The sequence below is a fragment of the Microcaecilia unicolor genome, chromosome 7 (genome assembly GCF_901765095.1).
Source record: "Microcaecilia unicolor chromosome 7, aMicUni1.1, whole genome shotgun sequence".
Taxonomy (NCBI): Eukaryota; Metazoa; Chordata; class Amphibia; order Gymnophiona; family Siphonopidae; genus Microcaecilia; species Microcaecilia unicolor.
The window spans coordinates 120,382,781-120,409,320 of record NC_044037.1 but is presented as its reverse complement, the minus strand read 5'-3'; the positions used below and the strand labels follow the sequence as shown (position 1 = coordinate 120,409,320).

General features: G+C 43.7%; 1 protein-coding gene across 2 annotated transcripts in view; it reads left to right on the top strand.

Moving 5' to 3' along the window:
• The window catches only part of LOC115474065 (cytospin-B-like), a 167,074-nt gene that overhangs the window by 87,766 nt on the left and 52,768 nt on the right, over positions 1 to 26,540 (top strand). For both annotated transcript variants that reach the window (XM_030209372.1, XM_030209373.1), the window contains exons 9-11: positions 23,461 to 23,515; positions 23,700 to 23,772; positions 23,898 to 24,000. In XM_030209372.1, the coding sequence (XP_030065232.1) occupies positions 23,461 to 23,515; positions 23,700 to 23,772; positions 23,898 to 24,000 (231 nt within the window). The remainder of the gene's footprint in view (positions 1 to 23,460; positions 23,516 to 23,699; positions 23,773 to 23,897; positions 24,001 to 26,540) is intronic.

The window sequence follows — 26,540 nt, the reverse complement described above, 5'->3', positions numbered from 1 at the left end:
AATTGAGAGGGTTCCGTTGGGCTTGAGCCACATCTTACATACCTGGCTTCAATTAAGAAAGCGGGCTTTCCCAGAAAGAGAATATTTCCAACAGATGGCAATACAAGATGCTCCAGGGTTCCCCTTGGGGAGGGAGGAGAGGGTATTTCAGATCTGGGCCAAGAGGGGTCTTTACCAACTGGGGCAAATTTGGGTCAACGGAGAGATGAGGTCATTTGAGGAGCTGCAAGATGAGTACGGATTGGAGGAGAGGGACTTAGTTTATTATAACTGCATCAGAAATTATATACTTAAAAGAGCTAGGGATGAATTGGAGTTGGCAGAGACGGAGGTGGAAAAGGCAATGAGACAAGGAGGGGGGTAGGGGTGGCATAACGAGGATATATAGAGCTCTGCTTCTGCTCTCGTCCCCACTGGGATTCTATACTAGAAAATGGGAGGAGGAACTACAGGGTAACTATACGGAAGAGTGGTGGACACATAGCTATAGACACCTATTGAAGCCCTCCATTGCCCAGCCTCTGGCAGAGAATGGGTATAAGATCTTATACTGGTGGTACTATACCCCAGTTAGACTACAGAAATTCTGCCCACAAATGTCGACAAATTGCTGGAGGGACTGTGGAGGGAAAGGCACATTTTGGCATATATGGTGGGAATGCCCAAAGGTTCAAAAATTCTGGACGGAGATCATGGACAGGGTGAAGGAAATGACTGAGATTAGCTATCCGAAAACGGCAGAGAGTTGTCTTCTGCATGTAAGACCTAGCAAGAGCCCCATACATAGTCACAAGCTGGTCATCCATGTCTTAGGAGCAGCAAAATTAGCGCTCGCTCGGGCCTGGAAGCAGCAGGAGACTCCAGCCATGCAGGTGGTGATGGGCAGGTTACATCACCTGTATCAAATGTCAAAGTTGACGGCATTGCGAAAAGGTCAGCTTCAAAAGTTTCAAAAAGTATGGGATGCATATGAACAATGGAAAGGAGTGGAATGAGGCAGGATGATGCACACCCGAGGGGGGGGGGGGGGGAGGGAGGGGGGAAGAATTGAAGGGGAAAAGAAATGAGCATATGAGCTGTACGATCTGCATTGTTTGTATGTAGTTGATGTAATAAGTTTATCAGAAGCTTGTATCAGTAGAGGTTGTTTATTTTTGAAAAACCAATAACAAATATAAAAAAAAAAAAATTGACGGCCCCAGACAGTGCTGCTCTCCTGCCAACCAACAAAAAACATCCCCAGCATAAGGCAACCCCTAACCCACCTCAAGGATTCCCTGACCTCAATCACCCCGGGAAAGGACAGCGCCACTTCATACAGTGCTTTTCTCTTCAAAGGAAAAACTACAGGAGAAAAAAAAAAAAACTACATGCTAGCGCCCGTTTCATTTGTTTCGGAAACGGGCCTTTTTTACTAGTCTGTACATAAAACGCTACCTCAACATTCTGAAGACAACCTGCTGAAGCCATCTGCAAAATCCCTAAACAGTTCATGGGTTCATGGTGGTGAAGCCATCCAACTCACCATGTCTCTCTGCCCTGCCCTCAAGGGCGGAACACAGAGAGTAAAGGGATCCATAAAGGCACCCCTACCAACTGGCAACCCCCTCCAACAAACAACGACCCAGGCAGGGGGAGTGTTTCCGTACTCCTCCCCCTGCCTAGGAATTGCTACAGACTGCTGGCAAACTCCCCAACCAAACGACCACAAAAGCCACCCGCAACCCCCCCCCCCCACACACACACAAACATGCACACACACAAACACGCACACACACACAAACGCAAACACACACAAACGCAAACACACACACACACACACACACACAAACACACATATACAAACACACACAAACACACATATACAAACACACGCAAATACACAAACACACACGCAAATACACAAACACACACGCAAATACACAAACGCAAACACAAAAGCACACACACAAACACACACACACACAAACACAAACACACACACACAAACACACACACAAACGCAAATACACAAACGCAAACACACACAAGCACAAACATACACACACACAAGCACATGCACACACATACAAACACATACACACACACAAGCACAAACACACACAAACATACACAAACACACACACATACAAACACACACACACATACACACACACAAACACAAACGCACAAACATACACAAGCACAAACAAACACACAAACAAGCACACACACAAACACAAGCACACAAACACACACACATACATACATACAAACATACACACACACAAGCACAAACAAACACACACAAACAAACAAACATACACACTCACAAACACACACACAAACAAACACACACACACACACACACACAAACAGCCTCGACGGTGCACCTCTAAGTGCCCCCTCCCGCCGCATCGCTACAACAACCCGTGCAACAGGGCATCAGAAAGCCCCTACCCCCTTCCCTTCTCGCCGCATCACCCAACCCCTCCCCCGCCGCTTCGCAAGCCCCTCTCCCCCCCACATATCGACTGCCTCGCCACCCGCGACCGCTAATACAAACTCTGTCCGGCGGCTGCTGCTGCTTCTATTCAGCAGCAGCAGCCTGTACATAAAGAAAACAAACAAAAAAAGCAACCTCCTAAAACACACCTCCGTGGAGAACCATCTCACATTGGCTGACGTCTCTGCAGCCGCTCCTCCTCTCCCATCAACGTCAGTGCCCCTGCCGGAAGACCCCGGAGAAACGCCGAGACGTCAGAGGGGAGAGGAGGAGCGCATGCTGAGACTTCAGCCAATGTGAGATACTTCTCAACGGAGGTGCGTTTTAGGAGGATTTTTTTTGTTTGTTTTCTTTATGTACGGGCTGCTGCTGCTGAATAACAGAAGCAGCAGCCACCGGACACAGTTTGTATTAGCGGTTGCGGGTGGCGAGGGGCTTGGTGATGTACCACGGTGGGGGGGGGGGGGGTCCGGTGATGCGCGAAGGGGGGGACAAGGGGCTTTCTTTGGGTGCTGCGCTGGCTGGGGGGGAAGGGGGGGGTCTCGCTGGACATGGGTGGCTGGAAGGAAGCAAGGGGAGAGGAGGGGAGGGTCGCTGCACATGGGTGGCTGCAGGGGGGGCAGGGAACAGGGAGATGGGGATGGGGCTCCACACACCACATGGGTGGGTGCCTGCAAGGGGGACAGGGGATACAGGATGGACACTGCAGGGCGGGCAGGGGGACAGAAGGGTTGGTGGTCATCAGGGGGGACAGGTGGGTCGATGGACATGGCTGGCCACAGGGGGGAAACAGGGAAAAAGGAGAGGAGTGTCCTCAGCCATGGGTGGCTGCACAGGAGAGGAGGGTCGCTGGACATGGGTAGCTGCAGGGGGGGCAGGGGGACAGAAGGGTCGGTGGACATGGCTGGCTGCAGGGAAGACAGGGGAGAGAGGAGGGACGCTGCACATGCGTGCCTGCAGGGGGACAGGAGGGATGCTGAGGGGGGGAGCCTGAGACCACATGGGTGGCTGCAGGGGGAGCAGTGGAGACAGGAAGGACGCAGCAGGGGGAGAGGAGGGTTGATGGGCATGGGTGGCTGCAGGGGGAACACAGGGAGAGGAGGGTCACTGCACATGCCTGGCTGCAAGGGGGCAGGGGAGAGGGAGGGGGTGAGGGGGTTCCTCACACCACACACGCAGTCACTCATTCTCTGTCTGTCACATACATACACTCTCACTCACACACTCACTGTCTTTGTCCCTCTCTCTCACACAGTGTCACACAGAAACACAAACACTGTCTCTCACACACTCTCTCTCTCGCACAAACACATACACTCTGTCTCTCTCACACATTCTCTCTCTGACACACACACTCCATCTCTCACACACGCTCTTTCTGAAACATACTCTCCAAGGAAAACCTTGCTAGCGCCCGTTTCATTTCTAACAGAAACGGGTCTTTTTTACTAGTAAATAAATAAAATAAATAAATTCTAACCTATGGGCTACAGTAGTTTAGTCACAGGTCACATATGTCCCCTTCCAAAACATGAAAAATACAGTCTAATGCTCTCGCAAAATATTCCAAATATGGAGAAAAAGACCAAATGACCAAAAAATTCACTACCAACAATCTACTATAATAAAACTCACCCTCAACGTTCTGAAGACAATGTTCTGAAGTCACTCAGTCACTCCCTGAAGGGTTCATGGATTCATGGTGGTGAAGCCACAACACTGACCATGTCTCTCTGCCCCGCCCTCGCATGACTGACCAATCAGAAAAAACACCCTCAACATTCTGAAACACAAAGGACCATCACAACACCGTTCCCAGGCAACACTAGGCAACATAAGACGGACCAATCAGAGGAAACTATGTGACAATCAGGGAGGAGCATTCCCCAGCAGAATGGCTCATTATCTGTGCGGCACGGAGAGCACAGAACCACCGCTGGAACGAGAGAAGAATATTCCTGCTGTGGGTATGTGCAAAAATAGACAGGGGGGGGGGGGGGGGGAGAAATTTTTAAATGCCTAATGCCAGTACTGAAGAGTGCCAGAGGGCCTATAGCACAGACTATATTTGGGATCGCTTGACATTGAGTCAGAGGAGCCGGAAAACAACGTGCCCGTCACCATCTGGGATGTGGGCGAACAGGACAAGCTGCGGCCCAGCTGGAAGGATTACCCGCGACCCAGCCAGCAGCAAACAGCGACCAAGGACAGCACAGCACATCCCCCAACCCCCAAGCAAAAAACAAAACAAAAAAAAACACACATCAACAACCTGCACACACACCGCACCCTCACACACTCACACACACACAAAATAACTCTGTGACACATACACACACACACACACAAAAAGCCACATGCTAGCGCCCGTTTCATTGGTTTCGGAAACGGGCCTTTTTTTTTTTACTAGTATAGCAATAATATAAGCACAGCATTAAGTCATAAAACTGCATCCAATATTCAAATTTCCATTTATTGCAAATGGCAAGAAAAACGCACTTTGTTTAAATTCCAGTGACTCCGCGAAACTTGGTGCATCAAAATGAAACACAAAGCAAAAGAAATTTAGCACAGATAAGCTATCAGATACGTACCTTGTAATGATCTTGGGCTTTACCAGTGCTTAATTTGTAATGAAATTAATACAGATTTTGTCAAAACCTAAAATTCTCCTCTATCCCAAGCTTTAAGTCACCATAGGGCTTCTTTTACAAAGCCATGCTAGCGATTCCTACACGGCAAATGAGAGGACACCCATAGGAATTGAATGGGCTTTCTTTCATTTGCCGCACTGGGAATCGGTAGCTCTGCTTTGTAAAAGAAGACCGAAGAGATGTATCGGGTGTGGTATGTTTTCAAAGCACTTAGACTTACAAAGTTACTTAAAGAGGCATTTTCGATATGACGTCTGTCAGACTTTGGACATTTTGCGTTAAATGTCCCAAATCTGTATAGGAAATATAGCCATTTTTGAAAAAGCAAAACATCTAGCTTTTTTTGTTTGTTTGTTTAAAAATACCATATATAACATCTTTTTGTGTTTTGTGCACTTTGAGCCATTAACAAAAACAAAAAAACAAAAACGCACAAGTGGAAAACGTAAAAACTCAAGCCATTGAGAATGTAGGAGGAGCCAGCATTTTTAGTGTACGGGTCACACAGACATCCCAGGAGGGCATTGGGGCATCCTAGGGTCACTGCTGTGGACTTCATATAAATGTTCCCAGGTACACGTGGAGGGGCATAATAGAACGAGAACGCCCATCTCCATGGGCGTCTATGTCCGAGAACGGGTACGTGAAGGGGTGGGACAGACCGTATTTTCGAAAAAAATGGGCGTCCATCTTTCGTTTCGAAAATACGGTTTGTATGGACCAAAATGCCATGGATTTAGTCGTTTGTGAGCAGGGCGTTTGTTTTTTTTTTTTAGCGATAATGGAAAATCAAAACGCCCAGCTCAGAAACATTCTAATCCAAGCCATTTGGTCATGGAAGGGGCCAGGATTCGTAGTACACTCGCCCCCCTGACATGCCAGGACATCAACTGGACACCCTAGAGGTCAGTGCGGTGGACTTCAGAAAACGCTCCCACATGCATAGCTCCCTTACCACAGGTGCTGAGCCCCCAACCCCCCTCCCCCAAAACCCACTACCCACAAATGTACAACACTACCATAGCTCTTAGGGGTGAATGGGGCACCTACATGTGGGTACAGTGGGTTTTGGCGGCATCCCATTTACCAGTACAAGTGTTACAGGTAGGGGGGATGGGCCTGGGTCCGCCTGCCTGAAGTGCACTGCGGTACCCACTAAAAGTGCTCCAGGGACCTGCATACACGCAGGCCTCTAGGACTTGTTGCTGCTGTATAATCTTGGCACACCAGTTGACACCTGAAGAGTAATCTCTTTGAAAAAGTCCTTTATTTGAATAAGCACGTTTACTCACAGTTAACTGCAGATCAGAGGTTGTGCCCCACTGGCAAAGAGTCTTCCTGGTACTGAGATTAGCAGTAGGTCAGAGCTGGCAGAATGCTGTACAATGCCCTCTTTCAGCAACGTTCAAGGGAAGAACTAAGGGCCAGATGCACTAAACCTTAACGACCCTCTAACAACCCTTTAACGAAGGAAATTCCTAACCGTAGCATGCATTAAAGGCCTTTTTCCCGACGAAGCAAGCAGCTAACGAAAACAGAATACAAAAGAGTAACTACCATTGTAATGTGGACGATTCGGGATGCACTAACAATACCAATGATTACACCGAATCATTTACCGCGACATATTTAACGTATGGTCAGAGCAGTCGTAAAGGCCAGAGCTGTCATCTCCCCACTTCCCCCTGCACCATAAAAACCCAAGCTGGCATGTTTAAAAACAAAAGTGAGATGGATAGTGAGAGGAGGAGATCCAAGATGGCCGCGATCTGCTAAGACATCCCATACCTCGCTCCTGTGATGCCGAAGTGAAGAGGAAAAGTAGCGGGCAGAGCTTCCCCGCTCCCGTCTCCTTTGTCGGATCCTATTGACCGTTTCATGAGGCCGCGGACAATTGTGCAGAATAGCAGCACTCCGCCGATTGGGAACGCCGGCGAACAGGAGATTTCGGCTTCCCCTGGCTTGGAAACAACGCTGAGTCCTGCAGCGCGAACTCCACCTCCCCAACCGCTCGGCGCAAGCTCCTTCCTCTCTGACCCTACAGGGTCCCCCTTGGAACAAGGCACGGGCCCAGAAGAGATTTGGGGTGAAGCGTCACTTCTAACTGAGGAAGGAATGGAGGGCATTTTGCCCAAAGAACCGCAGCAAAACGAGGGGAGAGAGACTGAGAGACGGAGTGAAGAAGATGAGCAGATTTCAGTAAGGTTTGAATTACCTAAGGAGCTACTGGCCAAACCAAAGGAAGTAACCTTAGAAGTATTGTGGGACTTGATGTCTAATTTGGGACAAATTTTCCTTAAACAAACTAATGAGCTTTTACCTAGGGTAAAACATGTTGAAACTGATTTACAAAAAGAGGGAGAAGAGATTAAAGTTTTAAATGAAAAAATTGACCAAAGGATTATGAAAGTGGAAACGTTACAAACTACAATTATAAAAGATGTGACAAATCTCAGACAAAAAATGGAGGTTTTTGATAACTTTACTAAGAATTATAATCTGAGATTTGTCAATTTTCCAAGGATACAAACAGTTCTCCCTCTGGAAATGTTGAAACGATATTTCTGTGAAGTTTTGAACATCTTGGAAAAGGATATTCCACCCTTTTCCCAAGTATACTATGTCCCAGAGAGGAACATTAATCCAGATAATGAAAAACCGTTGGATATTTCTCTTTTGCTTGAGACCTCTGACTCCCAGTTGGCGACTGCTGCTACACTGGTGGCGACAGTCGCATTGATTCCTGATAAGAATTGGATCTTCTGTCTTTTTTTCCGCAATAAGGAGAAACTTTTTATGGGATTTAAAATTATGCTATTTCCTGATGTCTCGAAAGAGACAAGACGACGGAGGAAACAATTTTTGCTCCTCAAGCCCGAAGTTTTGCACTTGGGGGGGTACCTTTTTTCTTAGATACCCCTGCAAGTGCATAATAAGGCTGGGGGGCAAGAAGTATATGTTTACTGAACCTGCTCATGTATCATCGCTTTTAGCCTCAGTTAAATTGGAGAGGCAACATTAGAAGGTGCACAATTTCTTAGCAGAGATTAATTTCCTTTATTTTTTCCTTTGTTATATTTCTCCCTTAGATTTCCTAAAATCTTGGATCTCCATGTATGGACTTGAGTGTCTTAGAATTTTGAAAGTGTAATGATTTAATTGCTCTTTCTTCTCTTTATTTTCCTGTGTAAAAGATCTTTATTTGATTGACACTTTCCTAAACAAGAAGTTTCTTGTAAATTTTGATTAAATGAATAAATAATAAATTAAAAAAAACAAAAGTGAGATAAACAACAACTCCCAGCTTTCCCCTGCATAAAATCTAAAATCTAAACAAAAATCAAAAAAGGATCGGGAGGGGAGAAGGCGCTCATCAGGAGCGTCCTGTATGGATGGCCTTGCCCCCCACCCCAGGTTGCCGCTGCTCTCCTCTGAAGCCAATTTCCCAGTTCTGAAAACAACTTTAAGCAGCCCAGCCTGCCCAGGTCCCCCTCCCTTCCTCTGTTCCCCCAGCCGGGGGCGGGCCCAGGTCTCTCTGCTGAGCTAAAGGGGATCACAGTGAAAGAGGTCTTTTGTTAGAAAGGGGGTTTATGAAGGATGTCCTTTTGGAGTCTTGAGGAGGACATCTTCAACTGCACTCTCCTGCTAGGATCACAGAGCTAAATGCTCGCACGTCCCGATTCCCCCCCCCCCTCGCACGCCCCCATCTGAGGTAAGCAACCTACGTAGGTTTAATACGTTTGTGTTGACAGTTTGTGGCATGCGCAGAGCAGCCAGCATAATGCTGGGCTGCTCTGCGCATGTTTTAGGAGCCAATTACCGACGGGGATTACGAATCTGTAATGCATTGTACTTTACAATACCGCACTGAACATGTGCGACTTGTTTTTTTGGTGCATTCTTCATTTTTTCAAATTCGATTTTTTTTACGTTTGGTTGATGCATCTGGCCCTAAGTGCTGTAACGTGGCTAACATATGAAAGGGATCTAAAACTGTGTTACAAAAATGGCCACTACCTCATGGACTACCGGAAACAAAACAGGGCACACTCTGACCCAGTAAGCAGGGGGAAAAGCATCATGGGAGTAGAGCCTACCAACTACCAACATCGTGAGCATTTAACACAAGCTACTGGAATCACGGAGCCCAATATCCTACATCCACCAGAATGCACTGCTGATGTGACTCTGCAGTGCGCATAACAGAAAAGGTATCACACTCACCCGAGAGCCACATCAGAACCAGGGAAAGGCTGTCACAGGATAGAACACATTCTGCTGTCATGGAGGTGAGTACGGCATTTGAGGCTGGCATAGAGGCTGGAAAAAAAAGTTTAAAGTGGGTTTTTTTTGGTGGGAGAGGGTTAGTGACCACTGGGGGAATCAGGGGAGGTGATCCCCGATTCCCTCTGGTGGTCATCTGGTCAGTTGGGGCACTTTTTTGGTACTTGGACCTGAAAAAAAAGGGTCCAAATAAAACAGACCAAATTCTCATCAAAAACACCCTTCTTGTTTCGATTATCAGCTAAAGACGACCATCTCTCCTCGGCCGATAACCACGCCCCAGTCCCGCCTTCTCCACGCCTCCGACACGCCCCCATCAACTTTGTTCGTTCCTGCGACGGAATGCAGTTGAAGACGACCAAAATCGGCTTTTGATTATACCGATTTGGTTGCACACGGGAGAAAGATGCCCATCTCCTGATTTGGGTCGAAATATGGGCGTCTTTCTCTTTCGAAAATAAGCTGGATAGTAACATAGTAGATGACGGCAGAAAAAGACCTGCACGGTCCACCCAGTCTGCCCAACAAGATAAACTCACATGTGCCATTTTTTGTGTATACCTTACCTTGATTTGTACCTGTCTTTTTCAGGGCACAGACCGTATAAGTCTGCCCAGCACTATCCCCGCCTCCCACCACCGGCTCTGGCACAGACCGTATAAGTCTGCCCAGCACTATCCCCACCTCCCGACCACCAGCCCTGCCTCCCACCACCGGCTAAGCTTCTGGGGATCCCTTCTTTCTGAGGAGGATTCCTTTATGTTTATCCCACGCATGTTTGAAGTCCGTTACCATTTTCCTCTCCACCACCTCCCGTGGGAGGACATTCCAAGCATCCACCACTCTCTCCGTGAAAAAATACTTCCTGACATTTTTCTTGAGTCTGCCCCCCTGCAATCTCATTTCATGTCCTCTAGTTCTGCCGCCTTCCCCTCTCTGGAAAAGGTTCGTTTGCAGATTAATACCTTTCAAATATTTGAACGTCTGTATCATATCACATCTTACTGTTGCTCCCTTATTTTGTCTTCTGAGCCCTCCAAAACCCACTGCCCCCAACTGTACAGCACTACAATAGCCCTTAGGGTGAAGGGGTCACCTAAATGTGGGTACAGTATGGTTTTGGGGTGGGGGCTGACACTTTCCACCACAATACTACTCCTGGGACCTGCTTGCTGCTATAATAGACTTGGCCATAACATCTGCAGCTGTCATAGAGGCTGGTAAGTACTACTTTTATTCACATTTTGGGGGGTGGGTGAGAGAGGGGGTCAATGAGAACTGGGGGAATAAGGGGGGGGGGGGCAACCCTGATTCTCACAAGTGGTCATCTGGTTATTGAATGTTATACCTTGTCCTTGTTCTTATTTACCTGTTATGAACTATTTATTTATTTACTTCTAATTCACTTGATATTTTATTTAGTTACTTCTAATTTACTTGATATTTTTATATACCTTAATTGTAACACCACTCTGTACTTATCATTCCGATAATGGTGATCGCCATTGCGGCATAATGTAAGCCACATTGAGCCTGCAAATAGGTGGGAAAATGTGGGATACAAATGCAGCAAATAAATAAATAAATTTAGTGCCTTATTTGTTCTAAAAACAGGTCTAGACCAAAACATTGTAGTTTTTGTCCTAGACATTTTCATTTTGTTATATTATGGCTGTAAAACATCCAAGTGTTAGGCACGCCCTAATCCCACCTCTTAAATGCCCCTGCCACACCCCCTTGTGGTTTGGACGTACCTCAGATGAAATGCATAGATAAACGTCTGCAAAATAGGTTTTGAAAATACTGATTTGGATGTTTTGAGAAGAAATTCATCCAAATGGTGCTTTGACACTTTTTGGATGTTTTTCTCACTCGAAAATGAGCCCCATTGTAACCTTTGGAACTTTGTAGTCTAAGTGCTTTGAAAATGAGCCCCCAAATCTCCCAGCAAAGTAATATTCACTTTCCAACTTTCCTGTTCTCTCAGCACATCTTCTTTCAACTGAAAGAGTCTTGCTTCCTGTGCATTTATGGCTTTGAGTTATTTAAATGTTTCCGTTATATCTCCTCTTTTCCTGCCTTTCTTTAATATGTATACTTTGGGTCTTTCCCTATATGCTTGAAGATGAAGAGCATTGACTATTTTAGTAGCCACCCTCTGGGACTGGACTGAATCCATCCAGTTTGTCCTTCTAGAAGGTGCAGTCTCCAGACCTGCACAGTACCGGAGATGAGGTCTTAACAGAGGCATTATGGCCCACTTTTTCCTGCTGGACATTCCTTTCCTGATGCACCCAAGCACCATTTCTAGCTTTTGCTGCCACCTTATCTCTTTGGCTATGTTAGGATCACTCTGAGATCCCACTCTTTAGTTTCACAGAAGGACTTCATATCCTATACCATTCCCTTGGATTTTTTTTTTCAGCTCGAATGCATGACCCTCCATTTTTTTAGCATTAAACCATTGCGTATGGAGACAGGCTTAAAGATTTCAATATGTATACTTTGGAAGAAAGATGGGAGATATGATAGAGACCTTTAAGTACCTCTGTGGCATAAATACACAGGAGGTGAGGCTTTACTACTACTACTACTATTTAGCATTTCTGTAGCGCTACAAGGCGTATGCAGCGCTGCACAAACATAGAAGAAAGACAGTCCCTGCTCAAAGAGCTTACAATCTAATAGACAAGAAATAAAGTAAGCAAGTCAAATCAATTAATGTGTACAGGAAGGAGGAGAGGAGGGTAGGTGGAGGCGAGTGGTTACGAGTCAAAAGCAATGTTAAAGAGTTGGGCTTTCATTTGAAAGGAAGCTCTAGAACGAGGGGGCATAGGGTGGAGGTGAAAGGGGACAGATTTAGAAATAGGTTGAGGAAATGCTTCTTCATGGAAAGGGTGGTGAATCTGTGGAACAGTTTCCCAATGGAGCTGATGGAGACAAAAACAGTATCTGAATTCAAGCAAGCTTGGGACAAGTACACAGGATCCCTGAGAGAGGAAGCGATAGTAGATGGACTGGATAGGCCATACAGTGTTTATCTGCCTTCGTTTTTTTCTATCTTTTCATGTTTCTATAACTGCTACACTCCAGATCATTCCTCAAGTTTCGGTAGAATTCTCCTCATCCTTTCTATACCTTCCAGGTTGTCTCCCCCGAGTCAAGCCTTTTCCCGTACCCGTTTCACAATATAGTTTACAAAAATGTTGAAAAGATTCAGATTAAGGATGAAATCCTGTTGCGTGCCACTGGTAATGCCTCTTTCCTTGGACTAAGCTCTATTTATCACTTCATATTTGTCACCTTCCACTCAATCAGTTTCTAACTAGTCAGTCACTTTAGTACCCATATGAAGGGAAGGGTGCTTTACCTTATTTATAATCCACCTATGCAGAACCATATAAACAAAAGTTTGCTGAAAATGCAAGTATACCATACCTACTGCTCCCCCACTACCTGTTCAAAGAAAATGATCAGATTCATCTGTCAAGAACTACCTCTGGTGAAAGCAGGCCACCTCAGATCCTGTAATCTATTGAATTCCAGGAACTGCTCTGTCCTCTGTTAGCAATGATTCCATTAATTTACTCACAAGCAGGGTCAGACTAACTGGCCTGTAGTTCCCAGCCTTCTCTCTACTAATTCTTTTTGTGAAGAGGAACTACATTCAGCTGTTTCCAAGCCTGTGGGACCAATCTCAACCCTAAGGAAAGAGTCAGGCTGTGGGGTTGCCTGAACTTCACTAAGTTCCTTCAGTACCCTTGAGTGTTTCCATCTGGTCCTATTACTCTGTGCGGTTTTAGTTTAGATAGCTGTTCGCAGTCTTTTGAAAATCATTCAAGGTCTGCCTCACTATGTGTGTTCATCTTCTGCCGCCTTACTCTTGGCTCTTTCTCCGTGAACATCGAACAGAAGTATTTGTAAAGCAGTTCTGTCTTTTCATTTTCACCTCTATGTTTTTCACTCCTTTTGCCTTTTTGTGTCACAGTGCCACTTTTAAACATCTGAATATGCTCCTGTAGCTAACATATTTTATTAGCTATTTCAAGGTTCAAGATTGCATTCATTTGATGAATCTCCTAGGGTAATGCCGTGAAAACGATTTATATACAATAAAATAGCTAAATCTCATCAAAATACAATGAAAATTACAATATAAACAGAGAATCGAAGAAAAGTAAGCCAAATACAGCAAGATTGTTGTTACTGTTTTATTGTATCTCACAAGATCCTAAAGTTAAGAAAGTCTGACAGAAAAAAAAACAACTAATGAAAGCCAACTGAAATAGGTGTGTTTTTAAAGTAAAACCTTAAATGAGAAGAGAGAGAGGGCTCCGTATGTAAAAGTATAGCAAAGTGTTCCAAAGTGTAGAACCCACTGCACTAAACATCACCTTCCGAAATGTGAAGGATGGAATTACATGCAACGAAGGAAAAGACAATTGTGATTGTTAGCTGGAATGTAGAGCTCGCCCGGGAATATAAGGCTGCGAACAAGGTGACAAAAAAAAAACCTGAGTAGTCCTGTTTGAAATATTTTAAATACCAGAAGCAGTATTTTATACAGTGGGGGAAATAAGTATTTGATCCCTTGCTGATTTTGTAAGTTTGCCCACTGACAAAGACATGAGCAGCCCATAATTGAAGGGTAGGTTATTGGTAACAGTGAGAGATAGCACATCACAAATTAAATCCGGAAAATCACATTGTGGAAAGTATATGAATTTATTTGCATTCTGCAGAGGGAAATAAGTATTTGATCCCTCTGGCAAACAAGACCTAATACTTGGTGGCAAAACCCTTGTTGGCAAGCACAGCGGTCAGACGTCTTCTGTAGTTGATGATGAGGTTTGCACACATGTCAGGAGGAATTTTGGTCCACTCCTCTTTGCAGATCATCTCTAAATCATTAAGAGTTCTGGGCTGTCGCTTGGCAACTCGCAGCTTCAGCTCCCTCCATAAGTTTTCAATGGGATTAAGGTCTGGTGACTGGCTAGGCCACTCCATGACCCTAATGTGCTTCTTCCTGAGCCACTCCTTTGTTGCCTTGGCTGTATGTTTTGGGTCATTGTCGTGCTGGAAGACCCAGCCACGACCCATTTTTAAGGCCCTGGCGGAGGGAAGGAGGTTGTCACTCAGAATTGTACGGTACATGGCCCCATCCATTCTCCCATTGATGCGGTGAAGTAGTCCTGTGCCCTTAGCAGAGAAACACCCCCAAAACATAACATTTCCACCTCCATGCTTGACAGTGGGGACGGTGTTCTTTGGGTCATAGGCAGCATTTCTCTTCCTCCAAACACGGCGAGTTGAGTTCATGCCAAAGAGCTCAATTTTTGTCTCATCTGACCACAGCACCTTCTCCCAATCACTCTCGGCATCATCCAGGTGTTCACTGGCAAACTTCAGACGGGCCATCACATGTGCCTTCCGGAGCAGGGGGACCTTGCGGGCACTGCAGGATTGCAATCCGTTATGTCGTAATGTGTTACCAATGGTTTTCGTGGTGACAGTGGTCCCAGCTGCCTTGAGATCATTGACAAGTTCCCCCCTTGTAGTTGTAGGCTGATTTCTAACCTTCCTCATGATCAAGGATACCCCACGAGGTGAGATTTTGCGTGGAGCCCCAGATCTTTGTCGATTGACAGTCATTTTGTACTTCTTCCATTTTCTTACTATGGCACCAACAGTTGTCTCCCTCTCGCCCAGCGTCTTACTGATGGTTTTGTAGCCCATTCCAGCCTTGTGCAGGTGTATGATCTTGTCCCTGACATCCTTAGACAGCTCCTTGCTCTTGGCCATTTTGTAGAGGTTAGAGTCTGACTGATTCACTGAGTCTGTGGACAGGTGTCTTTCATACAGGTGACCATTGCCGACAGCTGTCTGTCATGCAGGTAACGAGTTGATTTGGAGCATCTACCTGGTCTGTAGGGGCCAGATCTCTTACTGGTTGGTGGGGGATCAAATACTTATTTCCCTCTGCAGAATGCAAATAAATTCATATACTTTCCACAATGTGATTTTCCGGATTTAATTTGTGATGTGCTATCTCTCACTGTTACCAATAACCTACCCTTCAATTATGGGCTGCTCATGTCTTTGTCAGTGGGCAAACTTACAAAATCAGCAAGGGATCAAATACTTATTTCCCCCACTGTAGGTAATACGATATTCTATTGGCAGCCAATGTTCTACTTTGAGTAATGGTGTCACATGATCATATTTTTTTAGCTTGAAAAAGCAATTTCACAGCAACGTTTTGTATCAGTTGCAGTCGTTTGAACTCTCTCTGGCTAATGCCCCTGAAAAGTACAAGGCAATAATCAAGCTGTGGCATAACTCTTCCAATTCATATTTGCTTTCCTGGCTACTTCTACAGCTTCTTTATTTTCTCTAGGTCTTCCTCTTCATGTGATCTCTTGTAGTTTGTGAATACAAACTGTATTTTCCCTTACCTTTTCAGCTACTTCACTCTTTTTTTTTTTTTTCACCCTCTTATTTGTTAGGAAAGTAAATAAAAGTAAGTCCAATGCCTTTACAATATCACTTTCCACTTTGCCTAGATGTTGCTATCTGGCTAATGACTCCATTACTTTTCCTGAAGTCTAAGACCCTTCCTGAGAATAGTCTGCTGATGACATAGATAAACATAAAGAGCGCTCATCTCATGACTCGGAATTAGAGACTTGCACGGGAACGGAGTTCGCGGGAATCCCGCGGAACCCGTGGGATTCCCGCGGGGACGGAAGCAGTTCCTGTAGGATTCCTGTGGAGACGGAAGAAGTTCCTGTGGAGTTTCCGTGGAAGTGTCTCCTGCACTTGTGCCAGCCTCTCACCTACCGAGTACCAAGTTCTTTGAGTGTTCTTTGAGTGCTGTCTCCTCCTTCTCCTTGCTTTAACAGCACAGATGTGGAAAGCCTCCATTAAGGAGGTGGTAGAGATACAAATGGTGACAAAATTCAAAAAGGCATGGGATGAACACAGAGGATCTCTATTTAGAAAATGGGAGGTATAAAAAACCTAAACTTAAATGGCTGCATGTATGTGGATGTATCAAGTGACGCTTACATGGTGACTCTGATGTGATGAACTAGGGCCGATACCGGGAGACCTGTACAGTCTGTGTCTCATATATGGCAATCTGGTTTTCGATGGGCTGGAAAGTGTTTAGACAGCAACTTTAGTGGCTGGAACATGAGGACAGTTCTGGACAGACTTTTACGGTCTGTGTCCCGCAAATGAGAAGATTAATAGGCTAGAGTGGGCTTTGAGGGCAACTCCAGCAGTTGGAACATAAGGATAGGGCCAGGCGGACTTCTATGGTCTATGTCCCAGAAACGCCACAGAAAGACCATAATCAAGTGTATAATATCACATTCATTGTTGATTTAATCATGAATTGATAAAGATTGTGACTATTGGGCAGACTAGATGGACAGATCCGGTTTTTATGTGCTATCATTTACTATTACTATTAATCCTCTCTGCTTCCGGGCTGATGCGCAGACCTAGGTTCTGACATGAGCATCAGATGTCACCTGACCTACTGACGTGTGCATGTGGTGATCTCTTAGCACACAGTGCCAGAGAATCAGAGAAGTCTTATATGTGCGCACCAGAGTGTTCCAACTTCTGTTCCTTCCTTGCCTGCAGTGCTGCGGCTCAAACCTAGAGACTGAGAGAGCTGACAGGAATTTTTTTAAATGTACCATTAAATTCTTGTAGGTGAGAACAGGTTAAATTCTGGCTGGGACGGGTAAGATTCCCCGTGGGGACGGGCGGGAATGAATGGGGACAGGTTGGATTCCAGTGGGGACGGGTTGGATTTCTGTCCCTGTGCAACTCTACTCGGAATCTCAAATAGATAGAACTGATAATACTGGATCCTGAGAAGAGTGGCTGTCTCTGCACAAGAGTTAATCCAGTAGATTCAGAAACTGTGGCACAGCAGGATCCCAATATGCTACCCCTGGCAGATCTTTGCAGTAGAGAGTTGTACAGGGACAGAAAGTTCATCCGTCCCTGCCCAACCCTGCTGGAATCTAACCCGTTCCTGCTCGTCCCCTGTACAAAAATAACCCAACATGTGGTAAAAGGGTTACTTAACAGTAGCAAATATTGGTAACTTCCCCCCTCAATGCTTAAGGAGATTTCAGTGCTATCAATTATATCCATTAATTTTTTTTAGTGCTATTATAATTTATTTATTTGTGACATTTATATCCCTGGATAAATGGGGGGAAAAGACCTCAGCTGTGGTCACCAGCTAAATATCTGGTTATATGCAAGAATCAAAGTCATTCAAACCACAGTGCATAGCTTTAATCATCGGTCATAAAAACCCCTGATCCAACCTGGTGTGTAATAACTAATTTTTAAATTTTCATATTGCTCTGGTGAAAAAACATTAATGAGGCAATAGCTCTCCACAGCAGTTCTGAAGTTCAAATAAATCAAGGTTGAACTTAGCTTTGTTTGATTTTACTTAACTGTCCCTGAAGCAAGTATCCAAACCCAATGGACCCGTTTCACCATATGGCTTCTTCAGGGGACTGTGGATACTGGGACCCTCTTGAAAAGTTGCTGTCAGTTAAACTCTGGCAGTTCAACTTAATGGATGCAGCAAAGCGGGTCCATTGGTTTTGGATACTTGCTGCAGGGACATGGATTAACAATTAGTTATTGGACCATAAACAGAAGGTAGGGTTAAATGGCCATTTTTCTCAATAGAGGAGGGTGAATAGTGGAGTGCCACAGGGATCTATACTGGGACCAGTATTATTTAATATGTTTATAAATGATCTGGAAATCAGAATAATGAGAGAGTTGAAAATGACATGAAATTATTCAAAGTTGTCAAAACGCTTGAGGATTGTGAAAAATTGCAAAAAGATCTTGGGAAACTGGAAGACTGGGCATCTAATTGATGAAATTTAATGTAGACAAATGCAAAGTGATGCACATTGGAAAGAATAATCTGATTCATAGTTATCTGATGCTAGAGTCCACATTAGGAGTCAAGAAAAAGACCTAGGTACCATTGTAGACAAAACACTGAAATCTTCTGCTCAGTGTGTGGTGGCAGCCAAAAAAGCAAACAGGGTGCTAAGAATTATTAGAAGAGGGATGCAAAAGACCAAAAATATTATAATGCCTCTGTATCGCTCCATGGTGTGACCTCACCTTTAGTATTGTGTTGAATTCTAGTCACCATATCTCAAAAAAAACATATAGTGGCATTAGAAAAGGTTCAAAGAAAAGTGACCAAAATGATAGAGGGGATGGAACTGCTCCCATATGAGGAAAGGCTAAAGAGTTTAGGGCTCTTCAGCTTGGAACAGATGGCCGAGGGGGGATATGATTGAGGTCTGCAAAATCCTGAATGGTGTTGAACAGGTGGAGGTGAATCGATTTTTCACGCATTCAAAAAGTACAAAGACCAGGGGACACTCAATGAAATTGCATGGAAATACTTTTAAAAGAAATAGGAGGAAATATTTTTTTCATTCAAAGAATAGTTAAGCTCTGAAACTTGCTGCCGGAGGATGTGATAACAGTGGTTAGCATATCTGGGTTTAAAAAAAAGGTATGGACAATTTCCTGGAGGAAAAATCCATAGTTTATCGAGATAAACATGGCGGATGCCACTGCTTGACCTGGGATTGGTAACATGGAATGGTGCTATTAATTGGGTTTCTGACAGGTACTTGTGACCTGGATTGGCCACTGCTGGAAGCAGGATATTGGGCTAGATGGACCATTGGTCTGACCTAGTGTGTCTCTTCTTATGTTCTTATCTCCTTCGTTCTGCTCATGCAAATTCAATATGGCATGCTAAGCCATTATAGAATACTGATATTTAAGCGCCACCACCTATGACATGTGAATGGCTGCTGTAAGTAGATGTATTATGCAATTGGCACAACTGATAGTATTTTACAAGTCATGCACATTGCTTGGTGACACACCTATGCTCCGCCAACATGTTCAACTCCCTTTCAGTTACACGCCATAGCACTTAGATTCTTCCTTAATGAATTGCGTCTATTGCACTTGTGCATGTAAATGCCAGTTAAGGTTTTTACAAAAAAAGAGGAATGAAGGAACTTATAGACATATACATGCTTTCCAATTAAGGTGCCATTTATGTGCACGTGTCTAATTATAGAATTGCCCTGATTAATCACATACAGAGATCTTAGGGTCAGCCAAATCTTTGTAAAAGTTCATTAAATGGATGCTATTTCACATATATGATGATTAGAATCATTAAGGAAAATGCTTCCACCTATCATGTAAGATAAATTGCTGTAAAATGTGGATAACCATACAATACCATATAAAAGTAATTCCTATAAAGAAAGTTTGTATCTAAAAACACATCATAAAGCAATAAATAACATGAAATACAAAACCACATATATAAATATTTCATGTCATAAATCTATATATACATCCTACATATATTATTTAACACACATAACATAAATTTTTTTTATACCAAATAACCCCCCCCCCCCCCCCTACTTAACACTTTTGGAAAAAATCAGCAGACAAACACTCTTATGGCTTATAAACAAAAGCTGCTATTGTAATCATATAACCCCACATGAGAATGACTGTCTCCTCATGTTACAATTTAATTAGAAATGAAAGATGAAACAAAAGCAAATCTAAGTTATGTATGAGAGGGCTTATGACGGCTATATTGATTAATAACGCCGATCAACCAAGCATTGGTTAGAAGATTACTGTGCTGTTGACATGCTTTCAGAAGTGTTCTGTACATAACTAATGGCTTGTCATAGCCTCATTTCTAGTGTAACACAAATGGAAATGAAGAAAATTATTACTGACAAAACATACCCATTTTTTTGTGTGTGGATCAAATTTAAAATTACAGCATATACTCCCACTTAGAATTTTTACAAACACTGCTACAGCTGAAATAACTCACATATGGAGTATTTTACTAAAGATTAGCTTGAGTTATCTGCAGCAGGGCCCATGAGAATAAAATGGGACCTGCTGCAGATAGCTTGAGCTAACTTTTAGTAAAAGACTCCCATAGTGATTAAAGCTCCAACAACAAAGCTTGGACAGAGAAACACCACCATTGGGTACAGTGGTCTATAAATTGTTAATAATAGTAAGAAATTGGTGCTTAGTTTTTATGTATCGGGCATTGAGCACTCTGTGAATTGTCCCCTAGTAAGCTTTTTTTTTTTTTTAAAACGAATCACAAGCTTTGTTCTCATCAAAGTGGCTTTCAGCAGGGCCACACTACAGAGACAGTTTTAGTGCAGTGGCTTATTTTTATTGTGCTCTAGATAAGCAGGGTTTTGGTTTTCTTGTAATGTTAAACATTTTAGCTGATTTTGATGCAATAGACCTTGCTGGTTTGTCTCAAAGTGCTAGGGATGAGCAGGGACGTAGCCAGACAACAGATTTTGGGTGGGCCTAGGCAAGAAGTGGGTGGGCACCAAGTGTTCCCCCTCCCCCCAACCACCAAAAAAATATCTCAGCTGGCGGGACAACGCTTCTTTCACCTTGGCAGTCTGCAGCAGGCATGCCCTGAAAACTGAGCATGCACAGGTGCCGGTATCATGGAGAGTAGCGTTTTCGTTACCATCAGGGGGAAGTCTTCAGCTGGTGGAGCTTGGGATCCCCACCAGATACCACTAAACGTGTGCTACTGTTGGGTGGGCCTGAACCCTAAATGGATGGGCCCTGGCCCACCCAAGCCCACCCGTGGCTACGCCACTGGGGATGAAGAGAGTAGAAGTTACTGGAGAAGTATCTTCTTGGATTCTTTTTGAGCCTGCATGCTAGAGAGTTGTACCCTCTCTGTTGTGTTTTTTCAATCTCTGTCTATCCTTTTGAAAAGAATAATGGTGTTCTTTTTGGCTAAATTCCTGTGCTGGCAAATCAGCTAGCTTTGGCATAAGTGTAGGGCCACTAGAAACTTGCAGTATGAGTGCTGCATAGATTTCCAGAGCTTCTACGTATGCAATATGACTTTACCTTATGTCTGACATCAGTAGTTGCTAGGCAGAATGCTACACAACACTTTGACATTCTGACTTCTTCTAGAATAAAGAAGGATCTAATACCGTAATATTGCAAGCAGGAGGAGGGAACAGTTTTAGTAGGAAACTCTGTTGAATATAAAACCCTTACATAATTGTCTTAGACCCTGGCCTATGATAATTCACACAGGGGCAAAGCCCTTCAAGTCTAAAGCCTTAGCTACATAGACCAAATTGTTTTACAGTCTTTATCTTGAGCTACCTTAGCTGGTAAAGTAGGTCAAAGTATATAGAAGTTGCTTAAACATCTGCCCAGTAGGGGAACCCTGTATATCCCTTCTGAGAAACTAAGGAGAAAGGAGAGATTGTGCTATATGCATATTTTCTAGCAGGGTGACCTGGACTGTTTCCATCCACATGTAATCTAAGAACAACTAATGGGCTGATGGAGGTTTATCATCTAAAGCTGGAAGAATATAACCTATTTTGAATGAATACATGAATTTTTGTTTTAATATATAGACCTTACAGAATTAAATATAGCCCAGTATAACTATATCACACTCGTGTTTCTCCACATACAATGTCTGCATGACCTCTATTTAATCCAGGTTGGCCTATTCCATTATAGCTTCTATATGGGAATTAAGAAAAGCCAAGCTGAGTCAGACCAAGGTACCTGAAGCCCAGCATTAGTATACATAGATTTCCAGATATTGCCTTTTTTTTATTTTTATAGAAGGTTATTGTGTTTTACTTATCTGAGGTGCTTTGTTTATCTATCCATCCCCATTGATTCTAGTATAAAGCCCTCTTCAGTCAGTCAGGCTGTCTGTAGGTGAACACCATCTCTGCTCAGCAGCCTTAGTTAACCCTGATTTAAAAGTTAAGTCTTCGCTTCATCTGGTGGAGATAATTCTAGAAGCTGTGTGCCACCTTCTTTTCTAAGGAATGAAGAGGATCGAGGAAAATTTGAGCCAAAATGGCACATATAGAGCAATAAAGGTATGCACCGGGATTTATTTGTTATAACAAGCTACGGCATTCTTTCATGGTATGGAATTTGATGCATAAGGAGGCTTGGCTAGGATTCCCCAATTAAAGAAGCTAGATTTGCCTAATATTTAAAAAATAAAGTGTTTGGGGGCTGGGGATAAAAGCCTGTTCTGCTGAGAAATTTTGTGCAGTGCTACAAGCCATGATGAATCCAGTTTTGGACATCTTAAATTCATTATACTAGGGCTCACCTGATTTTTATGGTTGAGAACTTTAGCTAGCATAGTATATGGTGTCAGCTGGAATCTGTCTTAATCAAGAATGAACTGAACTGTACAATAGGCTTAACAGGTTAGGGCCTTCTCAAGTTTCAGGGCACCAAAATTCGAAGTCGGTACAGACTTGTATGCAAACTTTTGCATTGCAGGTCCATCACTTTGGAATTCCTTAGTATCACTTCAACTGGAAACCAATCTAAGTTTTAAGATTTTTCCTAAATATTATATGTTTTCTCTACTTAGGAGTTTTAGGGAGACTTATTGTTCTGGCTACATTTTTGCTTACTTTACCTATTCATGGTTGCCATTTAAGGTCTGTTTAGACTTTTGCCTAGGTTTACTAAGCGGCGCTATGGACGTGTTAGCGTTTTTAACACGCGTAAATGCTAATGTGCCCATAGAAATGTATAGGTGTGTTAGCGTTTAACGTGCTTTAAATTTACAGGTGCATTAAAAATGCTAATGCACTTTAGTAAACATACCCCTTTTTTTATTGTTCATCATTTGTTTTTGTTAGTCTATTGTATGGTTACAAGTGACTTTATTTTATACTACAGTATTTCTTCTTTTGAGTTGTGAACTGCTGAGAATTGTAGATTAGTGGTGTAAAAATATTGTTGAAAAAATTAAATAAAGGGAGTTTAGTGCTAACCCTGTCTTCTCTCCATGCAGGATTCAGTATGTTTCTTACCTGTTTTGCTAACTGTAACAAGACATATTTTTGTTTCCCACAGGATGGTGTGGTGAAAAGCAGCAGCCAGAACAGTGTTAGGAACCTAGCCCTGATAGGTGAGAATCCTATGGCAAATGTGGCTTCTTTTCTGGGCCATACTTGTGACCCTTTAAAGGGGAAAAAAAGAGAGAGAATGAGTATTGTGAGGGAGAGGGCTAGCAGGCATTGAGCAGTGGTATTGGGGGGGGGGGGGGGGGGCTAGACCCCTAAAGCTGATAGGTGTGTGCTTCTCATTTGCAGAGACCCGAGAAATGACGCCAAAAGAGGGTGCACCTATCCGCCATGCCACAGAGACCATGCGAGACAAGCTGAGGTCAGTCCATGGTACCATAACATCACCAGAATAAGGGCATTAATTTTCCCCAGCAAATCACAATCAGTAGAGGAATGAAGTCAGGAACTGCTATGATATGTCTCTCTTTCTTATGGCTACTGTAGTGAGGCCTGGGCTGCAGACTCTGGAGACTACATCCGACGATATGGAGGGTCCAAGAGAGGGGTCTTTCTCCGGTGGTGTCAGAGCCGTACCCAAGGTTACAAGGTGAGTAAGAAGGCTTCAGTACTACATCACAAAATCATTATATGTTCCTAAAACTTAACCAGTAAGTCTTGAAAAGTTTTGTATTTTGTATTTTTTGCCTATCTGAGGCACAGTGGTAGACATATTTAGATTTATTTATTTATTTGAATTTGGCTTCTGCCCCTCTTCAGTTGTAGTTCAAGTTGAGTTACATTCAGGCACAGTAGGTATTTTCCTGTCCCTGAGGGCTCACAATCTTAAGTTTATACGTGAGGCAAAGGAGGGTTAAGTGACTTTGCCCAAGCTAATAAGGAGCCACTACTAGTTACAAGTTTCCAGGTTATTTAATATTTGCTACCCCACCATATGGAAGCCTTCAGGGCGGTTTACAATCTAATATAGTGAGAAAAGAAAAAAGATAAAAAGTGAAGTATGACTAAAGGGCATGACACAATAAGGACAGTGAGGTGGAACTACAATCATGATAATAAAGTGGGTAGGGTAAAACAGTAAGATAGCTCTGCAACAATCAGGCCAGTTCCGACTGATAGCTTGTAAATAGGTAGTAACATAGTAGATGACGCCAGAAAAAGACCTGCATGGTCCATCCAGTCTTCCCAACAAGATAACTCATATGTGCTAATTTTTGTGTATACCCTACTTTGATTTGCACCTGTGTTCTTCAGGGCACAGACCATATAAGTCTGCCCAGCACTATCCCCTCCTCCCACCACCGGCTATGCCACCCAATCTCAGCTAAGCTTCTGAGGATCCATTCCCTCGGAACAGGATTCCTTTATGTCTATCCCACGCATGTTTGAATTCCGTTACCGTTTTCATCTCCACCACCTCCCGCGGGAGGGCATTCCAAGCATCCACCACTCTCTCCATGAAAAAATACTTCCTGACATTTTTCTTGAGTCTGCCCCTCTTCAGTCTCATTTCATGCCCTCTAGTTCTACCTCCTTCCCATCTCTGTAAAAGGTTCGTTTGCAGATTAATACCTTTCAAATATTTGAACATCTGTATCATATCACCCGTTTCTCCTTTCCTCCAGGGTATACATGTTCATGTCAGCAAGTCTCTCCTCATACGTCTTGTAATGCAAATCCCATACCATTCTCGTAGCTTTTCTTTGCACCGCTTCAATTCTTTTTACATCCTTAGCAAGATATGGCCTCCAGAACTGAACACAATACTCCAGGTGGGGCCTCACCAACGACTTATACAGAGGCATTAAAACCTCTTTTCTTCTGCTGGTCACTCCCCTCTCTATACAGCCTAGCAACCTTCTACTTACGGCCACCGCCTTGTCACACTGTTTCGTCACCTTCAGATCCTCAGATACTATCACCCCAAGATCCCTCTCCCCTTCGGTACCTATCAGACTTTCACCACCTAACACATACATCTCTCGTGGATTTCTACTCCCTAAGTGCATCACTTTGCATTTCTTCGCATTGAATTTTAATTGCCAAACCTTAGACCATTCTTCTAGCTTCCGCAGATCCTTTTTCATGTTTTCCGCTCCCTCCCGGGTGTCCACTCTGTTACAAATCTTTGTATCATCCGCAAAAAGGCAAACTTTACCTTCTAACCCTTCAGCAATGTCACTCACAAATATATTGAACAGAATCGGTCCCAGCACCGATCCCTGAGGGACTCCACTACTCACCTTTTGATAGGTAAGTTTTAAGATTAGCTTTAAAGTTCAATAGGGAAGATTGTAATCTCAGTGAACTGGAAAGGGCATTCCAAAGTTGGAGTCTTTGTACGGAAAAGATAAGAGAGGGGCATTTTCAATATGACATCTAAGTCCGACTTTGGAAGTTTTGTACAAATCGTCCAAAATCCGAATAGGATAGAAGGTAATTTTTGAAAAAAGAAAGTCTATCCTTTTTTTTTTTTTTAATACTGAAGGTTTTATGCTTTGGGCCGTTTTTGATTTTTTGTCCATTTTCGAAAAAAAACCCGAATAAGTGCAAAACCTAGAGATTCATACTATTGGGATGTAGGAAGAGCCAGTATTTTTAGTAGACTGGTTCCCCCGATATCCCAGAAGAGCAATAGGGCACTTCTGTGTACTTCATGAAAATGCTCCCAGGTGCACATTGCTCCCAGGTGCACATCTCACCTTTGATCCCTTATCTTTTCCCCTGAGCCTTCCAAAACCCACCCAAAACACACTCTCCCCCACTATACACCACTCCAATAGCCCTTATGTGGGTATAGTACGGTTTTGGTGACTTTGGGAGGGTCACAGTTTCCACCACAAGTATGACAGGTAGAGGGAGGATAGGGACCTGGGTCCCCTACTGTGCACTATACCGACCATTACACTACTCCAGGGACCTGCATGCTGCTATAATAGACCTGACTAACATTTGAGGCCATCATAGAGGATGGTAAGTCATATTTTTATTCACATTTGTGAGGGGGTGGGAAGGGGTCAGTGACCACTGGGGGGGCATGGGGGCTTACTCCCTCCAGTGGTCATTTAAGGCACCTTTTTGTGCATTATTCATTCTGAAAACAGGGTCTAGACCAAAACATCTTTGTTT